Source organism: Notolepis coatsorum (assembly GCF_963971535.1).
Source record: "Notolepis coatsorum genome assembly, chromosome: 4".
NCBI classification, from domain to species: domain Eukaryota; kingdom Metazoa; phylum Chordata; class Actinopteri; order Aulopiformes; family Paralepididae; genus Notolepis; species Notolepis coatsorum.
The window spans coordinates 48,430,896-48,455,684 of NC_140168.1; the positions used below are offsets into that span (position 1 = coordinate 48,430,896).

Below are 24,789 nucleotides of genomic sequence, written 5' to 3' on the forward strand. Positions count from 1 at the left end.
ACGACGTGTTTCAAGTTCATGCGAATTCTGCCAATCCACGGCGTACGACGTTATTGAGATCATATTTCATATTTTCGCCATGTTATTCATATTTCCCTCACGGAGCCTTGTCTGATGCAGTGGGACTCGGCACAACTCTGCAACGCTTCAATACTGCCCCCTGGTGGATGATCGGCGAGTTGCCAAACCGGAAATGGCCGGTTGGGTCTCGGTGCGTCTCCTAAATCCGTCCGGCCACTCGCATATTGTCGCGGGACTCTAGCCACACACCGTGGATATGGATCGCTGCCATAACTCAATAATCGACATGATTTGGGCGTGTATTAGTATTATACAAACCGGAAATGGATCGACTCGATCCCCATCAAATAACTGGGGTCTTTTTGCTCCAGTATCATCGCCCAACGGTAAGAGGAGGCTGCCGTGACTTTCAGCCTGTTTGTTTATTATTATCCATGCAAACTGCTCTGATCTATATATCACCCATACTACATAAAGCATTTAACGACGATCACGGAATTATAAACGACCCCCCCCCCTCCGTTCATCCGTGCATGATCAGTCATAACGCTTAGGACCATGTACAGTTGAAATTTTTTATATAGCGTGGATCGGCAACAAACTGCATTTGATAATCTATATATGCATTTATGCCTATATCACACGTTCTAGGAATTACTGCAGAAAACGATAAAAACATATTTATATTCTAGACGGTATTTTCGTATGAATGTGTGAATGAAAAAGTAAAACGTTCCTACATCCTGAACGATAGATAATCGATGTTGAATGGGCCATAGTAATGTCAATTTAGCAATACAATTAAAAAAGTTATAGCCCTGCAAAGAAGGTGAACATCTCCATAGACTTACAGTGCTGGCAGAGAATGGTATAAGATGATCAAACTCTGTGGCAGTTAATGTGTTAACAATGAGACACCCGATAGTGAAACATGTTTCTCCAATCCACTAATTCTGTCCTAACTAACACAGGTCAGCTAGTATTTGATAACCTGGAAGTTTATTCCTACCCTAGGCTAAAGCCATGAAGGACAGGGCTGTGTCTGGTTAGCCAGTCTATTCTGTAACAGCAGAGCTGTGGACGCTCTTGCTTCATGATTTGAGTCTATAATTTTCAGACTAAAACCTACTGACTCAAGAATGACTTGTTCTTTTTTTTATCTACTTTTTCTCCCATTTTCTATTTTTTCTCCCATCCCAATTTCGTATCGTCCAATTCTACCCTCCCCTGTCTCGAACGCTGTTTGGCCATGCCTCCCACAAGCCGGTTGTAATGTGGACGAAGCCATACAATGCACGAGTCCCCTCCGCATGAATACTTTGGGCAACAAACATGTCCTTCCGCGTTTCTCTGATTGGCCAGCGCTCTCCTTCGTGAATACCAGCGCTCTACGCTCGTTTACCCCCTCATGAGGCTCCCCCCAGGTGCTCGTTGCCGCGCATGCGCATGAGGCTCCCCCAGGTTAATACACGCGATAATCCCCCTGGTTAATTGCATCACAGAACACGCCATATTAGCCCATATTAATAATAACAATAATTGTGTTGTGAAACCTGTGGTGCTCAAGTGCAACATCCCATGGGACACGTGAGCCTTCAGAGCTGCTCTTATTTGTAAATAGAAGACAAAGGAGTTTTTTATTGTTCAAGAGTGGATATATGTTGCAGAACATGCCTGTTAATTACCTTTTAAATATCTGTTATGTGGTTAGGGTATGTATGTTTTTTAAATAAATGCCCAGTCTTGTAAATAATAATAACAATAATTGCGTTGTGAAACCTGTGGTGCTCAAGTGCAACATCCCTATATACTATATACTCATGTACCATGTTCTACAGTAAGTGGGGAGTGTAAACATTTATAGTTAAAGACAGTAGAGCTTGAGTACGTTCGATAGGGCTTTGATTCAAACCGGTGCATGAGATGAGGTTCTATATGTAGAACATGGTACAGTAAGTGGGGAGTGTAAACATTTATAGTTAAAGACAGTAGAGCTTGAGTACGTTCGATAGGGCTTTGATTCAAACCGGTGCATGAGATGAGGTTCTATATGTAGAACATGGTACAGTAAGTGGGGAGTGTAAACATTTATAGTTAAAGACAGTAGAGCTTGAGTATGTTCGATAGGGCTTTGATTCAAACCGGTGCATGAGATGAGGTTCTATATGTAGAACATGGTACAGTAAGTGGGGAGTGTAAACAGTGATTCAAACCCCCTCAATGTACAGTGATTCAAACCCCCTCAATGTACAGTTTCTGACAGCTGGGCTGTGTTGTCACGCGAAATAACGTTATGAATAAAACGCGAAATAACATTATATAACGTTATGTTATATAACGTTACAATGTACAGTTTCTGACAGCTGGGATGTGTTGTCACGCGAAAGAACGTTATGAGTGAATCTGGTAGTTGTTTTGATAAATATGTTGTTTTGATAAATATGTATTCTACGGATTCGAACATAACATTACATTTCCGCGATTAGCCTCGCTTGGCGTTTGAGTGCCGTCAAAAAGAAAATGCGCATGCGCTCGGAAAACGAGCGTAGAGGGCTGGCCGATCGCTGGCCAATCAGAGAAACGCGGAAGGACATGTTGGTTGCCCAAAGTATTCACGCGTCCCCTCCGGTACTCGAGGTAGCAGCCGTCGCATCTTTTCACCTGCACAGCGCGATCTTTCAGCGTCGGGGGTCTGCGCTTTGGAGGGACGCCGCCCCCGTCGCTTCCTGATTCTACTGCGCAGGCGCACCAACCGACCTGTAGGAGTCGCTGTCCACAACGTTCGATCCCCACCCATCAGCTTCACACCCCCTAATACTGCCAAATGTATTAGTATGAACGACCAGCAAAGCTGAATGCAATGCGGAGAGCTGGGCTCGAACCCAGCGTCTCCTGCATTGGTGGTGAGCGCCTTGCCCACTGCACCACCTAGCCTCCCTAAGAATGACTTGTTCTCAAGTGAAGTCATGAATTCTGAATGATCATTACACACGCTAATGATGTGGACATTGTACTTATTAGTTCAGATAAGACCAAAATCCAAATATTACACTTTATACGGTCACCATGGGTCTGTGCAGTATCTGCATTTGGTATAAAACTTTAGATTAAAGGAGCATGCCAACATTATGGGAAATGCGATTACAGTCTTCTCCAGAGTCAGACAAGGAGATAGATACCAATTCCCTTAGCACAAATTAATGGAAGCGGATATGGACCACTAGCCTAGCTATTGGCCAAAAACACCTCTTCCAGAGTTTTAAGCTAGGCTGTGCTCTTTAACAATGGAAGGAATTACCAGCATGTGCCCATTTGGTTTGCTGCCCAAGCAATCACACACAATGGCACAATGCCGGTAACAATAGAGATGCTAATACACATCACGTTGGCTCTAAAGTGTGTATCTGATAATTGTTTTCTATATAACCCTTGTTTTAACCAGGTAGATCAGAGTAACGTCTAAATTACTGCCTCATTTAAAGTCATGAGACATCTGGAAGTGCAGAAAAAAAGAAAAGAAAAAAGACGATGTTTACTTGTACACAATCCCGTATCCTTCTTTTGACATTTCAGGTGTGAAGCTTGTCTCGGTCTGGAAAACAGAGAGCTAAATTTGTTATTTCATAAAGATACCAACTTCAATTGTGCATTAGAGCTGACCTAAGTCGAATTTCCGTATCGGTATGTGACCATCAAGTTTATTTAGATTTTGATCTCATTACCATGACGACACGTGAGCATCGCTGTAACACTAACAGCAACCTCTTGTCTCTTTCATTCGGGGTTGTCTCCGGGTACAATCGCCTATGAAATCTAAGTTTCCAAACACTTCTAATTAACCTTTGGTTTGAACTTGGACACAAAAGAAAATCATTCAAAAAGGTTGTGAATAATGAGTAGGATAATGTGAGAGTTTCAGGAAGCACCTTTGCCCCGCCACTGAGTAACACCTTCTGACAGTTAAAGCATTGCTCAGGCTTCCAGTCCAATAAGGGAAGCCATCAGGGAAATGCTCATACCTCATTGGCCACCACAGTTGTCAATCACACTCGCATGAGAGGCTAAAGCAGAGAAACATGGCGGAAGAAAACAATACAGGACAACACCAATGTTATCTTCAAATCCTCATGGGAAGCTCCGAGGAAATATGACACCAGACACTTTGGTTGGAAACAGGCTTCTTATTGGTGGGAACCTCTGAAATAACAATATGGATGTTGTGAAGTGAAAAATATTTGAGGTGCTTGCTTGTTTTATCTTGTAAACCATGCAACATATTGCACAAAAGGAATGTAATTAATGTTGTTCTTTTGCACCAATAATAATGATTTCTATAAGCATTTAGAAACCTCTGCACCTCAGGTATCCATAGAAAAATCAAATTTTCTGATTCGTAATTCCCATTTTGTCATATTTGCGATATTTCCGACATGACATGAAGGCACTACAATAAGGTATGAACACAGCTTTGTTAAGAAGGATGAGACGCTAAACTGAAGTCCTGACTGAATTTGGTCATTAAAGAACCCAGGGCACCTATCGCAAAGTGTAGGGGGTTCCCCGACTTTCCTGGCCAAATTCCCAATCAGGTATCTGACATCAAGGCCACCTAATCATCCCTCCCCCCTTAACCCTTTCAGTGCCACGGACGACATATCTTGTTTAATTTTTTTTATTAGCGATCTGAATTCATATGTCATCAACCGAGTCTCCCGTTGGTACACCAGCCCCTACAGGAGCTCAGATTGGGAAAAAGCGCCCCCTATCGTATATCCCTGTGTAACTGCAGGTCAGTCGCTTAGACTGACCTGGGATCTGGGGGGGGAGCCAACTCGCTCCTTGAGCTGGCGAGCAGTCTGCTCAAGAGGGATCTGCTCGCGGGACGCAAATCAGCCTGGATTATGTATTTACAGGAATCAACACTGTAATCAATAAGCGTGATCGATATTTGGAATGGCGATCAGGAATTGGAATAATCTTTTTGGATAACATCTGATCTCAGGTAAGGAATCTATTTTACCAGTCTTAGGATAATCAGACCCGTTTTCACGGAGATATAAGCTTTTGCCATATGTGTGATGTGGCTGTTTGGCTGTGATCGCTGATGAGGAAATAAGAGAATCGATTTTTCAGCTCGCGTCTATAGCGTGCATACGTACACATATACTATCGATAATCTAGCGTTTATTTGAAAACGATTCATAAATAGGCCGAAAAATGTCAATGTTTTTGTGTATTCTAGAATATTCCAGTAAATGTCTTTTATCATGGAATCTTTATATTTTCCTTGAAAACGAGGGCTTTTCAAAATGCTATAAAACGAAAATTAACCGATAAAAAAACAATCCGTTTCGACAATGTTGACTGGAAAACGAGTCATTGATGAGCGACGGGGAGATTAGACACATAATTTAAAACATAGATTAGGCGTTTTTAACGCTAACATTGAAGTGGATGGTGGCATTCAACGGGGTAAATCAATGTTAATCAAAGGCACTGAAAGTGTTAACAGAAAGATTCCCCCATAAACGGCATTTATTGGAATATTCTGGAATACACTAGACACGTTGTCATTTGTCGGCCTATTTATGAATCGTTTTCAAATAAACGCTAGATTATCGATAGTATATGTGTACTTATGCACGCTATAGAGGCGGGCTGAAAAATCTATTATCCATTTCCTCAAGATCACACACACACATACACACATAGGGCACACGCTGTTATCTCAGTGAATACAGCTCCGATTACCCCAAGACTGGTAACATAGACTCCTTACCTTAGATCAGATGTTCTCCAAAAAGATTATTCCAATTCCTGATCGCCATTCCAAATATCGATCACGCTTATTGATTGATTATTGGCTGCTGTAAATATATATTCCAGGCTCGCCAGCACAATGAAGCGAGTTGGCTCCACCTCTACAGATCCCACAGGGATCCACCAGTATAATCGACTGACCTGCAGTTACACAGGGATAGACGATAGGGGGCGGTTTTTTCCCATCGGAGCTCCTGGAGGGGCTGCTGTACCAACGGGAGACTCGGTTGATGAAATATGAATTCAGATCGCTAATAAAAAAATCAAACGACATTTCTCGTCATCGGCACTCAACGGGGGGGGCATGATAAAATGAGATTAGTCGTCGTCGGCATTCAAAGTGTTAATTGGCTGATATCAATCACCGTCTCCTGAGCCGTTCAGTCATTGTGTAGTGTGATGTGTGCCTGGTGCCAGTGTATGGCAGCCATTGAGCCTGCGTAGCCCAAGGTTGGGTGCTACCAGTGGTGGTGAAGGAGGCAATTTCCACCCTACATTGTGGGGAGTGCTTTGAGTGTCTAGAAAAGGGCTATATAAATGCAATGATCATTCATTCATATTTGCGATATTTCCGACATGACATACAGGCACTACAATAAGGTATGAACAAAGCTTTGTTAAAAAGGATCTATTTGTGTGCATTTGACCACAAGTGTGGATCACCCGCCTCTCGCAAGGTACCCACCTCACAATTTTTTTGTATCCAGTTTTTCTCCCATTTTCTATATTTTCTCCCATCCCAATTTCGTATCATCCAATTCAACCCTCCCCTGTCACGAACGCTGTTTCTTGCCTCCCACAAGCCGGCTGCAATGTGGACTAAGTCATACATAGCACAAGTCCCCTCCGGTACTTGAGGTAACAGCAGTCGGATCTTTTCACCTGCGCAGCTCGATCTGTGTCGAGGAGTAACGCGTGGGAGGCTCACGCTGCCCCCGACACTTCCTGATTCTACTGCGCAGGCGCACCAACCGACCTGTAGGAGTCGCTGTCCACAACGCCCGATCCCCACCCATCAGTTTCCCACCCCCTAATACGGCCAATGTGTATTAGTATGAACGACCAGCTAAACTGAAAGCAATGTGGAGCGCAGGGCTCGAACAGGCAAGCCCAGCGTCTCGCTCATTCGTGGCGAGCGCCTTGCCCACTACGCCACGTAGCCGCCCGTACCCACCTTACAATTAAGGACATTCATTGATTGGACAGGAGATTGCACCTGGAGACATCTAAATGAGAGCAATAGATTAAGGTTTGTGATCTTCTCAAGTAATGATTGCATTTCTTCACGGTAATTCAACCACACTATCAAAGTTAATCGATATATTGATGTGAAAACTATGTGGGTCAGCTTTTACAATGATGCAGCTGAGAGATACTCACTTTACTGAAGTCAAGTATCCTGCAGTAGTCACCAACATGAAACCCTGGGTAGACGGGTTCAGTGAATGTGGTGTTGAATGTATGAAGGTGAGTCATTGTGTCGGAGGAGACCTTGTAGAAGGCCAGGATGCCAGCGGGCCAGTCCAGATACACTCCAAGTCTCATGGGTCTGTCCCTCCAGGTCTGATCTGTCTGGGGTTGAGCTGGATCCTTGAGGGCTGGGACATGTTCACCGTTGTGTAGAAAAGAAAACTCTTCAACAACGTCCACATCATCAAATTTACAACACCAGGACGTGTCACTGTATCCAATGCGCTGACCATGCTCTCCATTCCTTCCATGTACGACTCCTACAGAAATTAATCCTTTGCACTCTACCTCCCAGTAGCAACGTCCCGTCAGACCCTCTCTACACAGCACTTGATGATAGGAGTCAAATCTCTCTGAGTGATCAGGATATGGCTGTGCCTCTTCTACCCAATCCACTCTTCTGTTCCCCTCAGACAGTAAGAGGTTTCTATGTGCCGTGTTGGGATCCATGTTGAGTTGACAGGTGTCTAAAGAAAAGAGATAATTGATCAGAAGTGTGTGTGTGTGTCCATGTGCGAGTGCATGCAGGATTTTTTTGGGGGCAGTTGAAGAGTAATTTTGAAGGAGTCTTTTTTATTTTGGTCCTTGGTCTTGGAATGACCTTCAGTCAAGCCTCAAACTGATGGCACTTGTTCCTTTAGCCAATTTTAAACAGAAGTTATCCGAGGTCCTTACCACCAGCTGCTCATGTAGTAATAAGTAACGTACCTTGGTTTTTTATTGTTCCAAATGTGCACAATGTAGTGATTGCTTTTTGTTGTGTTGTTCTGTGTTTTATGTTTTTGTTGTGTTTACCATTGTGGAAACGTTGCTGCTTTCTTGGCCAGGTCAGCATTGTACATTAGATTTGGTCTCAATGCTTTTATCTGGTTAAATAAAGGTTAAATAAAAAAATAAAACATTTGTGTATTCATTGATATATTATATCAGGGACATAATACCGCAGATAAAGAACCATATAAGTCCATTTTAAGTTTTCAGAGGAACAATGTTTTCAAACTCTATTATCTAAAGATTGTAAGTTAAGAGTGTTGTGTTCACTCATAGTTAGACAGTAGAGGTTTAGTAGTTTCTTGTGATATATCACATTCACACTCCAAGTAATTCAGATTAACTTCACAACTGCAAATACATGGAGTGTCCAAAAAATATCTAAATGGTCTTATATGGTTCTTCAGTGCAAGAGTTTAGTTACTGTGACTGGGGGATGAAAAGGTTATTTACCTGCCCTGGTGCCTACACACACACACACACTTTAGTGATCCAGTGTGAGGGTTTCATTGTCATAATAACAAAGTAGTTAGACAGAAAAATTCTAAATGGACTTATAGTTCTTTGGTGCAAGGGTTCATTTGATCTACAATGCCTAGTTTGACAGTTTGATATGTACTACATTCGATGGTACAGCGTTTCTATCTAAACACCATTATTGTTTCGGTCGTGCTCTAGTGACATCTAGTGGCTGAAACTACTTATTGCGCCTTTAAAATTGCTAGGCAAAAATAGCTGAGCATTGCAGATCAGGTCACTGCAATCAAATCGTTTAGCGTTAGCAATTTGGCTTTTAAAAATTGGAACGTTAACAAAACATGTACATGCAAGTCTATAGCTTTCTTTAGAATTTTTTCAAATTTGTGGTACAGATTCATGTCCACTTGAGGATGAAGTCTCTTGATTTTGGTGACCCCCATGACCTTTCCTCTAGCGCCACCATCAGGCCAAACTTAGCATTTTAGAATTAGTGTATCTTGAATACCTATAGTTCAAATATTTTCAAATTTGAGGTCTACATTCATGACCCCAAGAGGAAGAACCATATTGATGTTGGTGACCACATTACCTTTCCTTTAGCGCCAAGATGAGGCCAAACATTCAATACTCAAAACGAGTGTACTGTATCTCTTGATCTGATTTCCACTAAACTTGACAAAATATATATTTGCCATATATATATTTTCAATATATATTTGCCAGTCATCTGGCCTGATCATGATGGCACTATTATAACTCTAAATTAAAGGTGCAGTGTGGAACTTTTACATATAAATTAATGTCTGTTACATTTAAACCCTTGCCAAACCAGTTTACACAATGCTGATTAAGCCCATCACTACCAGGGGACTCTCTGTATTTCTCAGTATACCAGAGTAGTGTCTGTGTAGACATTCCCACGCTGGTGCACCAGTAGTGATGTGTTTTTTTTACGTCAACCAGCAATGATTGATAAGTTTGCCAGAGCCCAGAGTGGAAGGGAAGAGGGGAACAACAGTAGCGGATGGGGTGAAGAAGCATCCAAGAAAGGTTTGTGGAGTGGATGCTCCAGATAATAGAAACTCAGTGTTCAGAGGAAGGAATAAAGTAAAGAAAATAATAATAAAGCTATTGACAGCGAGGACCATGACAGTGTTCGTGTAATCACTCTCACTGTCAGGAGCTCGATTTAGGGGCATGGTCACAAAAGGTAGATTGAGAATTCGGGCCGTTTGGGGATATACCCACTGCATGTCTTACACTTTTTCAGCAGCTGTGGGTTCAGCTCCTCATCATGGTCCACACTGTGAGAGAGAGAGGAACAGAGTGATTCAGGGACCTTCAGCTTGGCTATGAAACTACATTAATAGATTGATCGGAGTAATGATTATCTATCAGCAACAGTATGTGCACTAATTTGTTTCCAGTCTGCATGTTGGGTCCACCAGTCTATCATACTGTATAGGCCCTGTTCAGCATTACCATGCGTCTGATCGCTCAGACCACATTCGGTCATGTCCTTTGGGGGTCATGATTATGAACCTTTATCTATATAATTCTATGCTATGAACACAGCAGAGGTGAACAGATGCTCTCCTATTCCTCATTTATCTCATCTGCAGTTGGTTCTCAAATTGCTTTATCCACAATGTCTGAAGTTTTCAAAAATACCATATATAGGTTATATTAGGGCTGTCACTTAAAAGAGGTGGACATTACAATCTGAGATCACAAAATTACATATGTTCCATCATCATCTCATTATGTTCCCACGGTGAGGTCAGAACTGAATTTGGGAAACAAGAGTTCAGCTATGCTGCTCCCGTCTCCTGGAACCGGTTACACGAGGAAGCAGGATTCCCTCATTAATTAGAATTGATCATTTTAAAGAAATTGGACACCTGCTTTAGCTGCTTGCCATGGAGTGCTCATGTTTTTAATTTGGTATTATTTATTAAAATGGGACATCTGTATGCCTTCTTAACCAGGGCCCACTTTAAAAAAAGATGGACATATCAATGTGATTACCCTGGTTAAATAAAGTAAATATATATATATATTCTCTATTATAACATAGTAGCTTCCCAAACAACCGTTCGGACCTGCTGCCTGGACCTCCACCTCCAGCTGACTTATACAGTTCTTATAACTTCCTCTTCACCTCCGGCTGACTTCTAACTGACTTATACAGTTCTTATAACTTCCTCTTCACATCCAGCTGACTTATAAAGATCTTATAACTTCCTCTTCACCTCCGGCTGACTTCTAACTGACTTATACAGTTCTTATAACTTCCTCTTCACATCCAGCTGACTTATAAAGATCTTATAACTTCCTCTTCACCTCCGGCTGACTTCTAACTGACTTATACAGTTCTTATAACTTCCTCTTCACATCCAGCTGACTTATAACATTCTTATTTAATTTGTTCCCCCTTTATTTATAGACTGTGCATTTACATTAATCATTAATATAATACATTAATTAATTGTTACATGAAAATATGTTTGCACCAGATTTTGCAGAAGCTAATTTCCATCTGTAGTCTATCCAAAACACATGAAATACAAACAGTGCAAGAGTTCAAAATATATATACACGTAAAATGCCAGACAACATACACAGGACACACAGCATAAAGAGTGCAAAATACATACACATGGAAATGCAACATAACATGCACATACACACAGCACAGTGCCAAACATAATGATCTATTCTTGACACTTAAGATACAAGACAAGTTCAAAAGTACAAAGTAAAAGTGACTGAGTCTCTTGTGTAATCATCTATATATACACAAGGAAGTCAGACAGCACCACCTAGTGTTGGCAACATTGGTGACTCAGGAGCGATTTTTTTGTGACAGAGCAAAAGTGATCATAGTTTATATAATTTTTTATGTCACTAGGAAGCCTGTTCCACTCTTTGATGGCCTTGAAGGAGAAGGCGGATTGGCAGAAGCAGAGTTTCTTAGAGGGACCTTGCAGTCACCTCTTGATGCAGATCTTGAAGCCCTTGTTCTCAGCTCAGAACACGATAGGTGTAACTGAGGGGTACAATTCCCTGACTGTATTGTTAGATATGATATTTAATACCACTACCTCATGTACTTTAACTTCTGGCCACCCAGTACAAGATATAAGTATGATGAACACTTTCCCACCTGATGAAACGAATCCACACAAATGTACCAAATCGAAGGTTTAATACAGCAAAAGGTGTATACAACGATCACTTAATTACATTTATGATTTGAAATATGAAATATGCACTTTTATGGCAAATGAGTATTCGTAGGTAAATCAACATTGAATGTCCAATCTCTGGTTACGCAGGGAGTAAGTATACAACCTGGAATATTTAGGAAAACGATAGCGATGGTACTTAAATGATTATAGCTGGATACACTAAGGGGGGGGGGGGGGGTCCCGCTGGTTGTAAGACAGTAGGAGGGGGGGGTTAGAGAAGCCGCTGGCGGTATCCCATCTGGCCGACGGTGTCTTGGGAGAATCCAAAGTCTTGGACACGGTGCCCACAGAACCTCGGACCGCAGACGAATACAGCTGGACCCTCTGTGGACGGTATCTGCCGGTCCACAACGGAAAGACGTGAGGCGACCTCACTGGTGTCGAGCGCCGTCTTACCTGGAGTCCTCTCCGGGGGGTAGTTCCAACACTCCGCAGTGTTGGCCTTTATCCATGGAATAATCAAAGCACACAAAGCATAATCCAAGCCGTGGAAGGCTCGCCGTCGTCCGGGTAGAGTAATCCAATATACAGGTCCAGTCGCTCTTGGCCCGGAGCTCCTCGGATGCAATCACCACTAGGGGTCTGACCAGCCTGGTTAAGCGTCCAGATAACGTCAGGAACGATGGGGGTACTGATAACTTTAGAACTCTAACCGAACGATGCACCATACATAAATAGACTATTATTAGCTTAATAGAATACGTCCAACTCGACGGTATAGTGCCAAACTATGACTATTCAACTATTAATCTACACGATATCTCAATGCCTATTCTGGGGCCAAGTAGGCCTTACTACACCACACGTGCGTCGTGGGGAGGCTTCGCGTCTGTCACTCTGTTGGAGGGTAAAGAACTGGACTAAAAGAAAGTTCTACTTTACTTGCGCCATATATATATGCGCTATGAACAAATAGTACCATTCGTATTTCGCCCGACATATTCCTGCGCGGAACCGGGGCTTGCCACGACATGTTAGGCGGCACGATTGAACTTGGACCTAGGGGTATGGCAACCTGGCGCCAGGTTCTCGTCCAATGGTAGAATGAAACTATTATGGGCTGTTTAGTAGACTAAAGGGATATTCAATGCATATTGTACAAGGAATATACAGGGGATATCAAACGATATACAAATACAATTAAATATATATATATAAATAAATATACATATTCGGTTTAATCTGATCCTTCACAACAGCCGCCCCCTAATTAGTCCCACCTAATTAGCTAAGCAGAGACAGATTAACCGCACTGTCTACCACTCAAGGTCTGCTGTAAGGGTCAGTCAACTCACAAAGTCATGGGGTCATGGTCATCATCGATAGTATCTGGGAGTCGGGGCAGTTCTATGAGCCTCGCCACGGGACGTGTGTAAGTGCGCCCTTGGACGAGCACTTCAGCTGCTCGGACCTTGCCATCGGCACCGGTGATCACTTTGCTTACGCGGCCAGCCGGCCACATAGCTCTGGGTAGTGACTGGTCAATAATCATGACGACTGTTCCTTCTGTCAAATTGTCTCTCTCTTTTACCCACTTCTGGCGGGTCTGTAGAGACGGTAGGTAGTGAAGTAGGAAGCTGCTCCAAAACTTGTCAGCTAGTACTTGGCTGTACCTCCACATTCTTCGGCCGTTCGCTTCTTCAGGCCTGTACATTGTCTGGGGTAGCGCGGGGTCCAGCCGCCCCATTAGGAGTGTGTTGGGGGTGACTGGGTCGACATCTGCTACATCACTGGAGACGTAACCGAGGGGCTTTGAGTTCAATACTCCCTCGATCTCCGTGAGGACTGTCATTAGGACTTCCTCCGCCACAGTCTGGGCTCCGAGTACGGCGTACAGGGCTGTCTTTATAGAACGTACTTCTCGTTCCCAGGTTCCACCGAAGTGGGGTGCGTTCGGGGGATTAAACTGAAAGTCAATCTGGGCTGGAGCGAGGTGGGTCTTAAGTTCTGGGCCCATAGCTTGGAAGCTCTCTCTCAGCTCTCTTTCTCCGCCTTTGAAGTTGGTCCCGTGATCAGACAACAATGTAGACGGTTTTCCTTTCCGTGATGTGAATCTCCGGAAGGCCATAAGGAATGAGTCTGTGCTCATGGTCGGAAGGAGCTCGATATGTATCGCTCTGGTGGTCATGCATTTGAATACAATACCCCACCGCTTCTCGGTGCCTCTTCCTCTCTTTATATACAACGGGCCAAAGCAGTCCATGCCTGTGGAGTGGAATGGCTTGTCGCCGATTCGGAGGCGACAGGGGGGTAAGTCAGCCATCCGTGGTATGCTGGGCTGCGCGCGCCACTTACGGCAGTCTAGACAGGTTCGCTGGAAGCGCCGTACTGCTTCTCTCCCTTGCAATATCCAATAACGACGTCTGATCTCCGCGAAGACTCTCTCTGCTCCTGCGTGGTGTACATCCTCGTCGTATTTCTTTATGATCAGCTCTGTGACCTTGTGTCGGCTGTTCAAGACGATCGGGTACTTAATGTCATCTGGTAGATCGGGGGCTCTCCGCAGGCGACCACCCACTCTGATGAAATTATGGGCGTCACTCTCTGGTGCCAGGTGAATCAGTCTGCTGTCTGATGGGACGGGGTTTCCTCCCTGTAGACAGTCTAGCTCATCGGGGAACGAGTCTCTCTGGGCTCGTTGTAGTAGAAGAAGTTCTGCTTCTTCGTAGTCAGCTGCTGACATGTCAGTGGTGGACTGAATCTCTGGGTGGTGCCGCAGGAATGTTCTTTGCTGCGCACTCTCTAGGGTAATGCAGTCATCTATGTTGGGGTCTGTGAAAGCGACAGTGCTCAGTCCACAGAACATAGGTTTCTTGTTCTCAGCCTCCTCGTTACTTGCTTCCCTCGGGGTGGGCGTAGGCCAATCTCCTTCCGGGAGCTTGAGGAATGCTGGTCCGTCACTGTAGATGTTGCGACGGGTTAGGTCATCCAGAGACATTCCCCGGGTGATGACGTCAGCTGGGTTGTGTTTGGTGTCCACATACCGCCAGCTTGCTTCTTCTGTTAATTCTTGAATCTCGGTGACTCTGACTCCCACGAAGACTTTGTATCTGCATGAATCGGACTTGATCCATGTGAGTACTGTCGTGGAATCTGACCACAAGATTGTTCTATGCACCGGAATGGTGAGTTCACGTTGGATTAACGTGGCTAGATGCGCTCCTGCGAGGGCTGCGCAGAGCTCTAGACGTGGGATAGATTGTTGCTTACGTGGGGCTATTCTTGAGCGGGCCAGGATGAAAGCAGTGTGTATCTTTCCTCCCATCTCTTGGGCACGCAAGTAGGCCACCGATCCGTAGGCTACTTCGGAGGCGTCGCTGAAGACGTGTAGCTCAATCTCGCATGTCTCTGGCCTCACTGTGGATGGGAAGTAGCTGCGGCGTATATTGACACCTGGGAGTGAGCGGAGTTCCGTCTCCCACTCTCTCCATGTTGAGGCAAGGTGTGCGGGTATTGGGTCGTCCCAGCCCTGGTCCTTGTCCCATAGTGCTCGGACAATCATCTTTGCCCTGGTGGTGTAAGGTAGAATACATCCCAACGGGTCATATTGTCTGGCGAGTGTTCTGTACACACTCCGTCTGGTGGTCGGTATCGCCGCCGACCGTCCCTGCTCTGGAGCCAGGGGTTTGTGTCTATAGTGGAGCAAGTCTGTTTTGAAGCGCCAGACTAGTCCTAGTGTCATTTCTAGGGCTTCTCCTGGGATTGTCGCCATCCAGGTCTCGCTGCTGGCAGCCTTGTCCGCGGAGGAGAGGCTGCGCAATACGTGCGGGTCACTGCTGGCCCACTGCCTGAGATCAAAGCCGCCTTTGATCAGGGAGGCGCGTAACTTGATTAGGAGAGCCTCGGCTTCTTCTTGAGTCGAGACGCTTTGTAAACAGTTGTCCACGTAGAAACTGTTCTTCACACTGTGTTGGACCTCTTCATCTGCTGTTGGGTCCTCTGCGTCTCTCTGTGGGCTGGTACCGGCAGGGCACCATAGCCAGCTGGTCCAGGTGCTATTCCTCGGGGCTGGTCGTGCGTCGTGCTCACCCGTGAATAGAGTCGGGGGTCTGTAGCGCAGCGCCGCGGGGGTATAGCCTGGGCTGCACTGGACCTCCTGGTCCGGTGGAGTACTGTGCTGTCGTCGGGCTTGGTTCTCCTCCTCTCCCTCTTCTTCCTCTATCAGATCTTCCAGATCCTGTAATCGTTTATCTTGCTTCTCCGCAGTGTATGCCGCTCCTTCCTTGTAGCTGGGTCTCGCTTGGACCGGTCTGGGAAGGGGGTCTGCGGGGGGTATAGGCTTTGTCTGTTGGTCAAGTTCAGGGTCGCTTGCTCGTTTGGGAGGCGCTGCTCTTGACTGTTGTCTCGACGAGTTCCTTGAACCCCTGGTGGAGGGAGAGGGTGTTGCCCTGGGGATCATCAGCCGCTTCCTTAGCTGCGCTATTAACTTGTCGCGCTCGGCTTGTAGTCTGTCGCGCTCGGCTTGGCGCTGGATGAGATCGATGTTGCGCTCTGCTTCTCTTTGGGCATAGTCAGCGGCGCGCTGGGCTTCGGTGGCGGCGCGCTCTGCTTCTCTTTGGGCATAGTCAGCGACGCGCTGGGCTCCGGCGGCGGCGCGCTCTGCTGCGGCGGCGGCGCGCTCTGCTGCGGCCCGGTCTCTTACCATATTAATTTCCGTCTGAAGGCGTCTCATCTCCAGGCGTATGCGCTCTTCTTCGCTCCGTTGTTGCGCTTGGAGTTGTTCGCGCTCGCTAAGCGTCTGTGCTTGGAGTTGTTCGCGCTCGCTAAGCGTCTGTGCTTGGAGACGATCACGTTCGGTAGAGGCTGTCAGGCTGACGAGGAACGCCTGTTGTAGTATCCTCTCCGCTTCGTTGGGGGAAGGCGGTAGTGGAGGTGAGCCGCTCCTGCGTGAGCCGCTCCTGGGGGTACTCGTTGGGGAGTCCTGGAGCTCTAGTTCCTCGGCGCTCTCCTCCTCTTCTTCCGTGCAGAGTTCTCTCTCTGTAGGGTTGTCTTCCTCCCGGGGGTGGTCGGGGACTACTTCTTGGGTAGTGGCGGGGGGTAAAGGCATGTCAATTCCCTCCTGGTCCCCACCGTGAGCTTGGTCAGTTACATTAGGACCTACTAGGGCCTCTGTGGTCGGGGAAACCTGGTCGTTAAGGTCAGACATAATTTTACTTTCTACTTTTACCGCGTTTACCGTTTGTCGAAGGCTAGGTAGTTGACTGACAGTGTAAGCCTCTAAGTACTGAGGTGTCTGTCGTCTGCGCCGCGGGCGTTCTAGGTTAGGAGGATCGTTTCGTGGAGTGTTCATCATAGGCCATTTCGATATTAATAACACTATATTAATATTACACTAGTTACCCTCCGGCTCGAAGGACCAATTGTATCTGAGGGGTACAATTCCCTGACTGTATTGTTAGATATGATATTTAATACCACTACCTCATGTACTTTAACTTCTGGCCACCCAGTACAAGATATAAGTATGATGAACACTTTCCCACCTGATGAAACGAATCCACACAAATGTACCAAATCGAAGGTTTAATACAGCAAAAGGTGTATACAACGATCACTTAATTACATTTATGATTTGAAATATGAAATATGCACTTTTATGGCAAATGAGTATTCGTAGGTAAATCAACATTGAATGTCCAATCTCTGGTTACGCAGGGAGTAAGTATACAACCTGGAATATTTAGGAAAACGATAGCGATGGTACTTAAATGATTATAGCTGGATACACTAAGGGGGGGGGGGGGGTCCCGCTGGTTGTAAGACAGTAGGAGGGGGGGGGTAGAGAAGCCGCTGGCGGTATCCCATCTGGCCGACGGTGTCTTGGGAGAATCCAAAGTCTTGGACACGGTGCCCACAGAACCTCGGACCGCAGACGAATACAGCTGGACCCTCTGTGGACGGTATCTGCCGGTCCACAACGGAAAGACGTGAGGCGACCTCACTGGTGTCGAGCGCCGTCTTACCTGGAGTCCTCTCCGGGGGGTAGTTCCAACACTCCGCAGTGTTGGCCTTTATCCATGGAATAATCAAAGCACACAAAGCATAATCCAAGCCGTGGAAGGCTCGCCGTCGTCCGGGTAGAGTAATCCAATATACAGGTCCAGTCGCTCTTGGCCCGGGGCTCCTCGGATGCAATCACCACTAGGGGTCTGACCAGCCTGGTTAAGCGTCCAGATAACGTCAGGAACGATGGGGGTACTGATAACTTTAGAACTCTAACCGAACGATGCACCATACATAAATAGACTATTATTAGCTTAATAGAATACGTCCAACTCGACGGTATAGTGCCAAACTATGACTATTCAACTATTAATCTACACGATATCTCAATGCCTATTCTGGGGCCAAGTAGGCCTTACTACACCACACGTGCGTCGTGGGGAGGCTTCGCGTCTGTCACTCTGTTGGAGGGTAAAGAACTGGACTAAAAGAAAGTTCTACTTTACTTGCGCCATATATATATGCGCTATGAACAAATAGTACCATTCGTATTTCGCCCGACATATTCCTGCGCGGAACCGGGGCTTGCCACGACATGTTAGGCGGCACGATTGAACTTGGACCTAGGGGTATGGCAACCTGGCGCCAGGTTCTCGTCCAATGGTAGAATGAAACTATTATGGGCTGTTTAGTAGACTAAAGGGATATTCAATGCATATTGTACAAGGAATATACAGGGGATATCAAACGATATACAAATACAATTAAATATATATATATAAATAAATATACATATTCGGTTTAATCTGATCCTTCACAACAATAGGACAACAAATTTCAATGGAGGAGGGGCAGTATTATAAATTATTTTATGAACTAAACGTATGTATGAGAAGATACTTAAATTATGAAAGCTTAGTAATTTGTATTTGGGGAGAATATTACAGTGGTGATGCTGTCTAGATTTTCTGTCCAATATCTTCAGAGCTTGTCCATACAGGGATCTGATCGGATTTAAGGTAGTTTGATTGGCTTGCGTCCAGCATGGCATGTAGTATCTCAGGACAGGATCATAGCATTTAGGTAAATTTGTGCTGCCTCTGTTGTTAAAGAATTTCTAAAATGGCGGAAATTCAGAATGTTAAACTTTAAAACATGAGACATTTGGGCGGCTAGGTGGTGTAGTGGGCAAGGCACTCGCCACCAGTGTGGAGACGCTAGGATTCGCGTGTTCGAATCCAGCTCTCCACATTGTTTTCAGTTTAGCTGGTCGTCCGCAGTAATACACATTGGCCGTATTACGGGGAGGGAAAACTGAAGGGTGGGGATCGAACGTTGTGAACAAGCGACTCCTACAAGTCGGTTGGTGCGCCTGCGCAGTAGAATCAGGAAGTGTCGGGGGCAGCGTGAGCCTCCCACGCGTTACTCCTCGACACTGAGAGATCGAGCTGCGCAGGTGAAAAGATGCGACTGCTGTTACCTCAAGTACCGGAGGGGACTTGTGCTATGTATGACTTAGTCCACATTGCAGCCGGCTTGTGGGAGGCAAGAAACAGCGTTCGTGACAGGGGAGGGTTGAATTGGATGATACGAAATTGGGATGGGAGAAAATATAGAAAAATGGGAGAAAAAGTGGATAAAAAAAAAAAAAAAACATGAGACATTTTTTATGTTTTTTAAAAGTCAGTTGAGTCAAGAGTAAGTATTTAAATTCCTCAACATTTTTTATCACTCTCCCCTTTACAAATATATCAGGGTAGATACCTTTCCTGCTTTGTTTGCTAAAATACATAGCCACTGTCTTGTCTGTATTCAGCGTAAGGCGCGATTGATCGAGCCACTCCGCTACTCTGTCCATAGCATTGGATAATTTGGCAGCAACTTCAGCAGGGTTTTTTCCATGGGTAAGGATGACTGTGTCGTCACTCGTCAGCATACATCATGATATCCACTTCGTCACAGACCGTAGGGAGGTCATTAATATATATAGAGAACAAGAGGGGGCCGAGAATCGATCCTTGGGGCACCCCCATATTAAAAGTTTGGAAAGGGGATAATACATTTTTTACCCTGACACATTGAGGGCAATCAGACAGATAAGATTGCAGCCAATTTAGTATGTTCGCTGAGAGCTTGAATTTGGCTAATTTAGAGAGGAGAACAGAGTGGCTCACGCTGTCAAATGCCTTCCGTAGTTCCAAAAACACCGTTCTTAACTATAACGTTTTATCTTTTTCTCCCTCCTTTTTCCTCCGATTTTTCTCCCATCCCAATGTTAGTCGTTATGCCAATTCCCAATCCCCTTCCTGGTCGCTGCACACTTACCCCCCACAGTCGGTCTGGGAGAGTGGAGGCTATCACGTGCTTCCTCCGACACACGTCTAGCCAATCAACCGCTTCTTTTCACCTGGCAGCGCGGACTCTCACTGAGAGGGTGTAACGTGTGGAAGGATCACACTACCCCCCTTAGATCCTATCCGCGCTGAGCAGGCGCCCCGACCGAACTGTAGGAGTCGCTGTTTACAATGACCCGGACCCACCCCGCCAGCTTTCCCACCCTCTAATACAGCCAATTGTATTAGTGTGAACGGCCAGCCAAGCTGGTGATAACGCCGGAGCTGTGAGCTGGATTCGAACAGGCGAATCCAGCGTCTCCGGTGTTGGTGACGAACGCAATCTCCGCTACGCCACCTGACCACCCCACCTCCAGCTGACTTCTAACTGACTTATACAGTTCTTATAACTTCCTCTTCACCTCCGGCTGACTTCTAACTGACTTATAAAGTTTGTAACTTATTCCTCCCCTCCAGCTGACTTCTAAATGTTACTTGTCCTTTCGGACAAGTTATGTTTTTGTAGATTTTTATTGGGTTTTTACTACCGGGCAGTCCTTTAGAGAGAGAGAGAGAGAGGAGGAATGGGAGACAGAGCAGGGGAAGACATTCAGCAAAGAACGCCGGGTCTGGGAATCGAACCCGGGTCAGCCGTGTTGCGACGCAGCGCATTACGTGGTTCACCTCCAGCTGACTTCTAACTGACTTATAAAGTTCTTATAACTTCCTCTTCACCTACGGCTGACTTCTAACTAACTTATAAAGTTCTTATAACTTCCTCTGCATCTCTAGCTGACTTCTAGCAGACTTATAAAGTACAACTTCTTCCTCTGTGACTCCATAAAGCACTGTAATGTTGAAAGGGGATGATGTTATTTTTAGTAAAAGGCATATTATTCTGACAAAGCAGCAGCGTGGTGCGGTATGGTATCACGGCGGCCTGATGAGGATCTCTCCCAGTGGGACAGAGCAGCACTGGGGCACAGGTCCAGGACCAGCTCAGCTCTGCTAGCATTCCTATCAAATGATTGTTACAGTAATTACACTACATTGTTCAATGGCTCTGGGGGGTTACAAAATATGAGGTGGGGCGTGGGGGGGTGAGGGTCAGAAAGAGAGAGAGACACAGAGAGAGAAAGAGACAGGGAGACAGAGTGAGAGAGAGACAGAGAGAAACAGAGAGGGGGAGAGAGAGAATGAGAAAGAGACAGGAGGAAGAGACAGAGAGGGAGGTGGAGAGAGAAAGACAAATAAGGAGAGACAGAGTGCGGGAAAGAGAGGGAGAGAGAGAGGAAGAGAGAGAAAGAGACATAGAGAGAAAGATATATATATAGAGGGAGAGAGGAAGAGAGAAAGGGACAGAGAGAGAGAAAGATATATATAGAGACAGAGAGAGAGGGAGAGAGACAGAGAGAGAGAGGGAGATAGAAAGAGAGAGGGATAGATGGAGAGGGAGAGCGAGGGATAGGGAGAGGTAAAGAGACATCAATCTATTTATAGCATAGATTCATCCCGGCAGTCCCATACCTTAAACCACAAGTAATCACCAAACAATTGTGAATTGTGCCAGTGCAGGATACCTACCGTATCACAACACCATTGAATTTAATTGAATAGTATCGAATTGACACGTGTGCTCTGTACTGTAAAGATGAGAAAAAAAGTTGTTTTATTAAATATGGTCTTTTAAACTTTTTTCCTGTATTAGCTTCAGCTACAACGAATAACATTAGCAAACAGAACAGTTATTTGCATGGCGGTTCTATATTCCAGGCTTTGAAGTCACTATTGGAAAAATGTACTACCGTCTCCTTGCGTTTTGGCCCATTTTAAATTGGAAATTGATGGGGAATTTCCCTCATGCAGGTTGCTAGGCCTAATATCCACCATGAGAATAATACTTTTTCATTGTTGGGAAGCGTTTGAAAAGTTGTGTAGTCGCTCTAACAAACAAGTACTTCACATTGTAAATTGTAATGGAAACGGCTCTATTATATTACATATTTTGCATGCAGATTTAGTGATAAAAAAAAAAACTCAAGATGTTGAGATGCAGTGTGAACTGAAATCCATCTTGACTGGATCTAGACACAAATTGTATATACAGATCTGAACAGGGCCATAGAGCTGGTGCTCATATCTCTCTCTCTCTCTCTCTCTCTCTCACACACACATTCACTCTCTCACTCCCTCTCACCCTGCTTTTCCAGGCCTGGCTTGGCTCTGGCCAGGGCCCTCCTCTTTGCACTGACTGAGCACCTCGTCCATCTTCTTCTTGATGTCCTTCATCCTCTTGGCCCACTTATCCTGCACCTCATCCTCGTCGTCCTCGATGACCACCGTGTAGGCCATGAGGGCGACGAGGCCGATCCTGAACAGGTGTCCCAGGTGGGAGCAGAAGTGCTCCATGATCCTGCGGTCATAGTCACAGTGTTCGGTCAGGAGGGACTTGTTCATCACTCCGTCATAGAACACATCGAGGCTCATCTCCCCCCTACTCTCCTCGTACACCAGTGTAAAGTTCTTCATGGGGAAGTCTGTGGGGAAGTCCCGGAATTTCCTCATCAGTCTCACCATGCTGTTGTAAGAGGCATACTGGTTATTGATGTACTCCTCATACTTCATGTAGGTCGTGTTGATCACTGCATGGTGGATCTGCTCCTTTTCCTGTAATTTCAGGGAGTCAAACTTGAGGTGGATGAAAGAGGCAAACGAGGAAACCTTCTTCTCACAGCCCAACAACACCTTGGCTGTCTTCTTGATCGCTTCAGCTGGAGACAAGAGAGTCCGGGACCTGGAAAGGTAGGAGATGGCATAAGTATTATTAATCCCCATTTTGTTGCTTTGGATAAAAGCATCAGCTAAATGACTAAATGTAAATGTTTTGTACTGTTGTAGATAACGATTAACTTACTCAGTCAAATGGATCCAGTTAATACGATTTATTAGCCAGATTGATCAATACATACAGAATAGTAGAAATAATGGCTGTATGGCTCCCATTCTGGGTTACCGGAGAGGGGAGGGGGACACCATATGGGGGTTAGGCAAGAGGGAGGAGATTAAACGTCGTCAAAAACGTATACAAAAACGCCAGGAATACACTAGTCTAACCATAGCCTAAGAAGACACGTCTTTATGAGAAGACAAGTCTGTTAAGGGAGAGGGGGGAGACCAGCTATTATTTCCTCCACAGTGCCCATTTACAAGGTATGGCTGAATGACAAAAGGTGTAGGTGATAAGTTCAGGTTCAGGTCTCTCCAGGTGTACAAACCTTTATGTTTCAATATGGGTATGCTGGGATGTATACCATATTTAAATTTTTGCTGAAAATGACATAATAATAATACATTTTATTTGTATAGCACCTTTCATACAGGACTTGCAGCTCAAAGTGCTTCACAACAGAAAAAATAGCAAAATGAGCACATAAAGTGCAGACACATAAAATCTGTTTTTCACATAATAGGATCTAACATCTAAAATATTTAGTGATCTAGCCTCCCTAATGTACATAGGTAGGGTGTGCCATAACTTTGGTGCATAGTTTGCAAAGGCTGCGTCCCCGATTTTCTTTAGGCTGTGGTTGGGAACCTTCAGTCCAGTAGTAGATGATTGTATTATTCTAGAAGGCACATAGTTAACTAGAGAATTTGCAATGTAGCTTGGTCCTGTTCCATTTAGTGCTTTGTATATACTGTAAGGAGGAGGACCTTGAAATCGATTCTAAATGTTACCGGAAGCCAGTGCAGGGTCTAATACTGGACTGATGTGGTCTCTCCTCTTGGTTCTAGTTAGTAGCCTAGCTGCCGAGTTTTGAAAGAGTTGGAGTCGTTCTGTGTTTTTTTTTGGGAGGCCAGTGAGGAGTGAGTCAAGTCGGCTTGAGATAAAAGGCATGGATCCGTTTTTCAGCGTCCTTTTGATTTATAAATGGCCGTACCTTAGCTATGTTTCTAAGGTGGAAGAATTATGTTTTTGTCACCTTGTTGATGTGTGATTTAAAGCTTAGGTCTGAGTCCGTTATAACGCAGAGACATGTAACTTTGAGTTTGATCCAAGGAGTAAGTTGCCCCATATTGTTCTGTAACTTTTCTATTTTTGTTATAGGACCGACTAGTAGGATTTCAGTTTTGCCCTCATTTAATTTTAGGAAGTTATTTGTTATTGCTAAGAGACAGGCGGAAATGGAGTTAATAGCTGTGTTACTGTAGTGATATGCAGTAGGTACCATATAATGCCGGTGTGCAACCCGGACCCCAGAGAAGCCACCCAGAGAAGAGGCATACACAACACTGAACGTGAGACCACCTGACCTACCAGGCCACAGACATACACTCCGTCTAAAAATAGACACAGGGGCATCAGGCAATACTCTTCCACTACGCACCTTCAGACAGATGTATGGCAAGGATGCGTGTGCGCAGGAAAAGCTGAGGAAAAATTACAGGAGGCTATCGGCATACAGTGATCATCAGATTCCCTGTATGGGTACTATCGACATTCCATGCCAGTACAAAGACTCACAATGGATCAATGCCAGGTTCTATGTTGTGGATGTGCCAGGTCCAGCTGTAGTTGGACTGCCAACCAGTGAGCTGTTAAACCTGGTAACTGTCAATGTTGATACAGTAAACAAGAAGGTTAACAACAGCCAGAGACCACTGAAGAGGATATCAAACATTGCGGAGCTAAAGAAAGC

At 45.1% G+C, this 24,789-nt stretch overlaps 1 protein-coding gene across 1 annotated transcript in view; it reads right to left on the minus strand.

Moving 5' to 3' along the window:
- The window catches only part of LOC311226309 (uncharacterized protein), a 50,612-nt gene that overhangs the window by 20,683 nt on the left and 5,140 nt on the right, over nt 1-24,789 (minus strand). The window contains exons 3-6 of the mRNA XM_084311726.1: nt 22,287-22,883; nt 9,811-9,866; nt 7,222-7,778; nt 3,558-3,613 (exon numbers count right to left, since the gene is read on the minus strand). Of these exons, the coding sequence (XP_084167852.1) occupies nt 3,558-3,613; nt 7,222-7,778; nt 9,811-9,866; nt 22,287-22,883 (1,266 nt within the window). The remainder of the gene's footprint in view (nt 1-3,557; nt 3,614-7,221; nt 7,779-9,810; nt 9,867-22,286; nt 22,884-24,789) is intronic.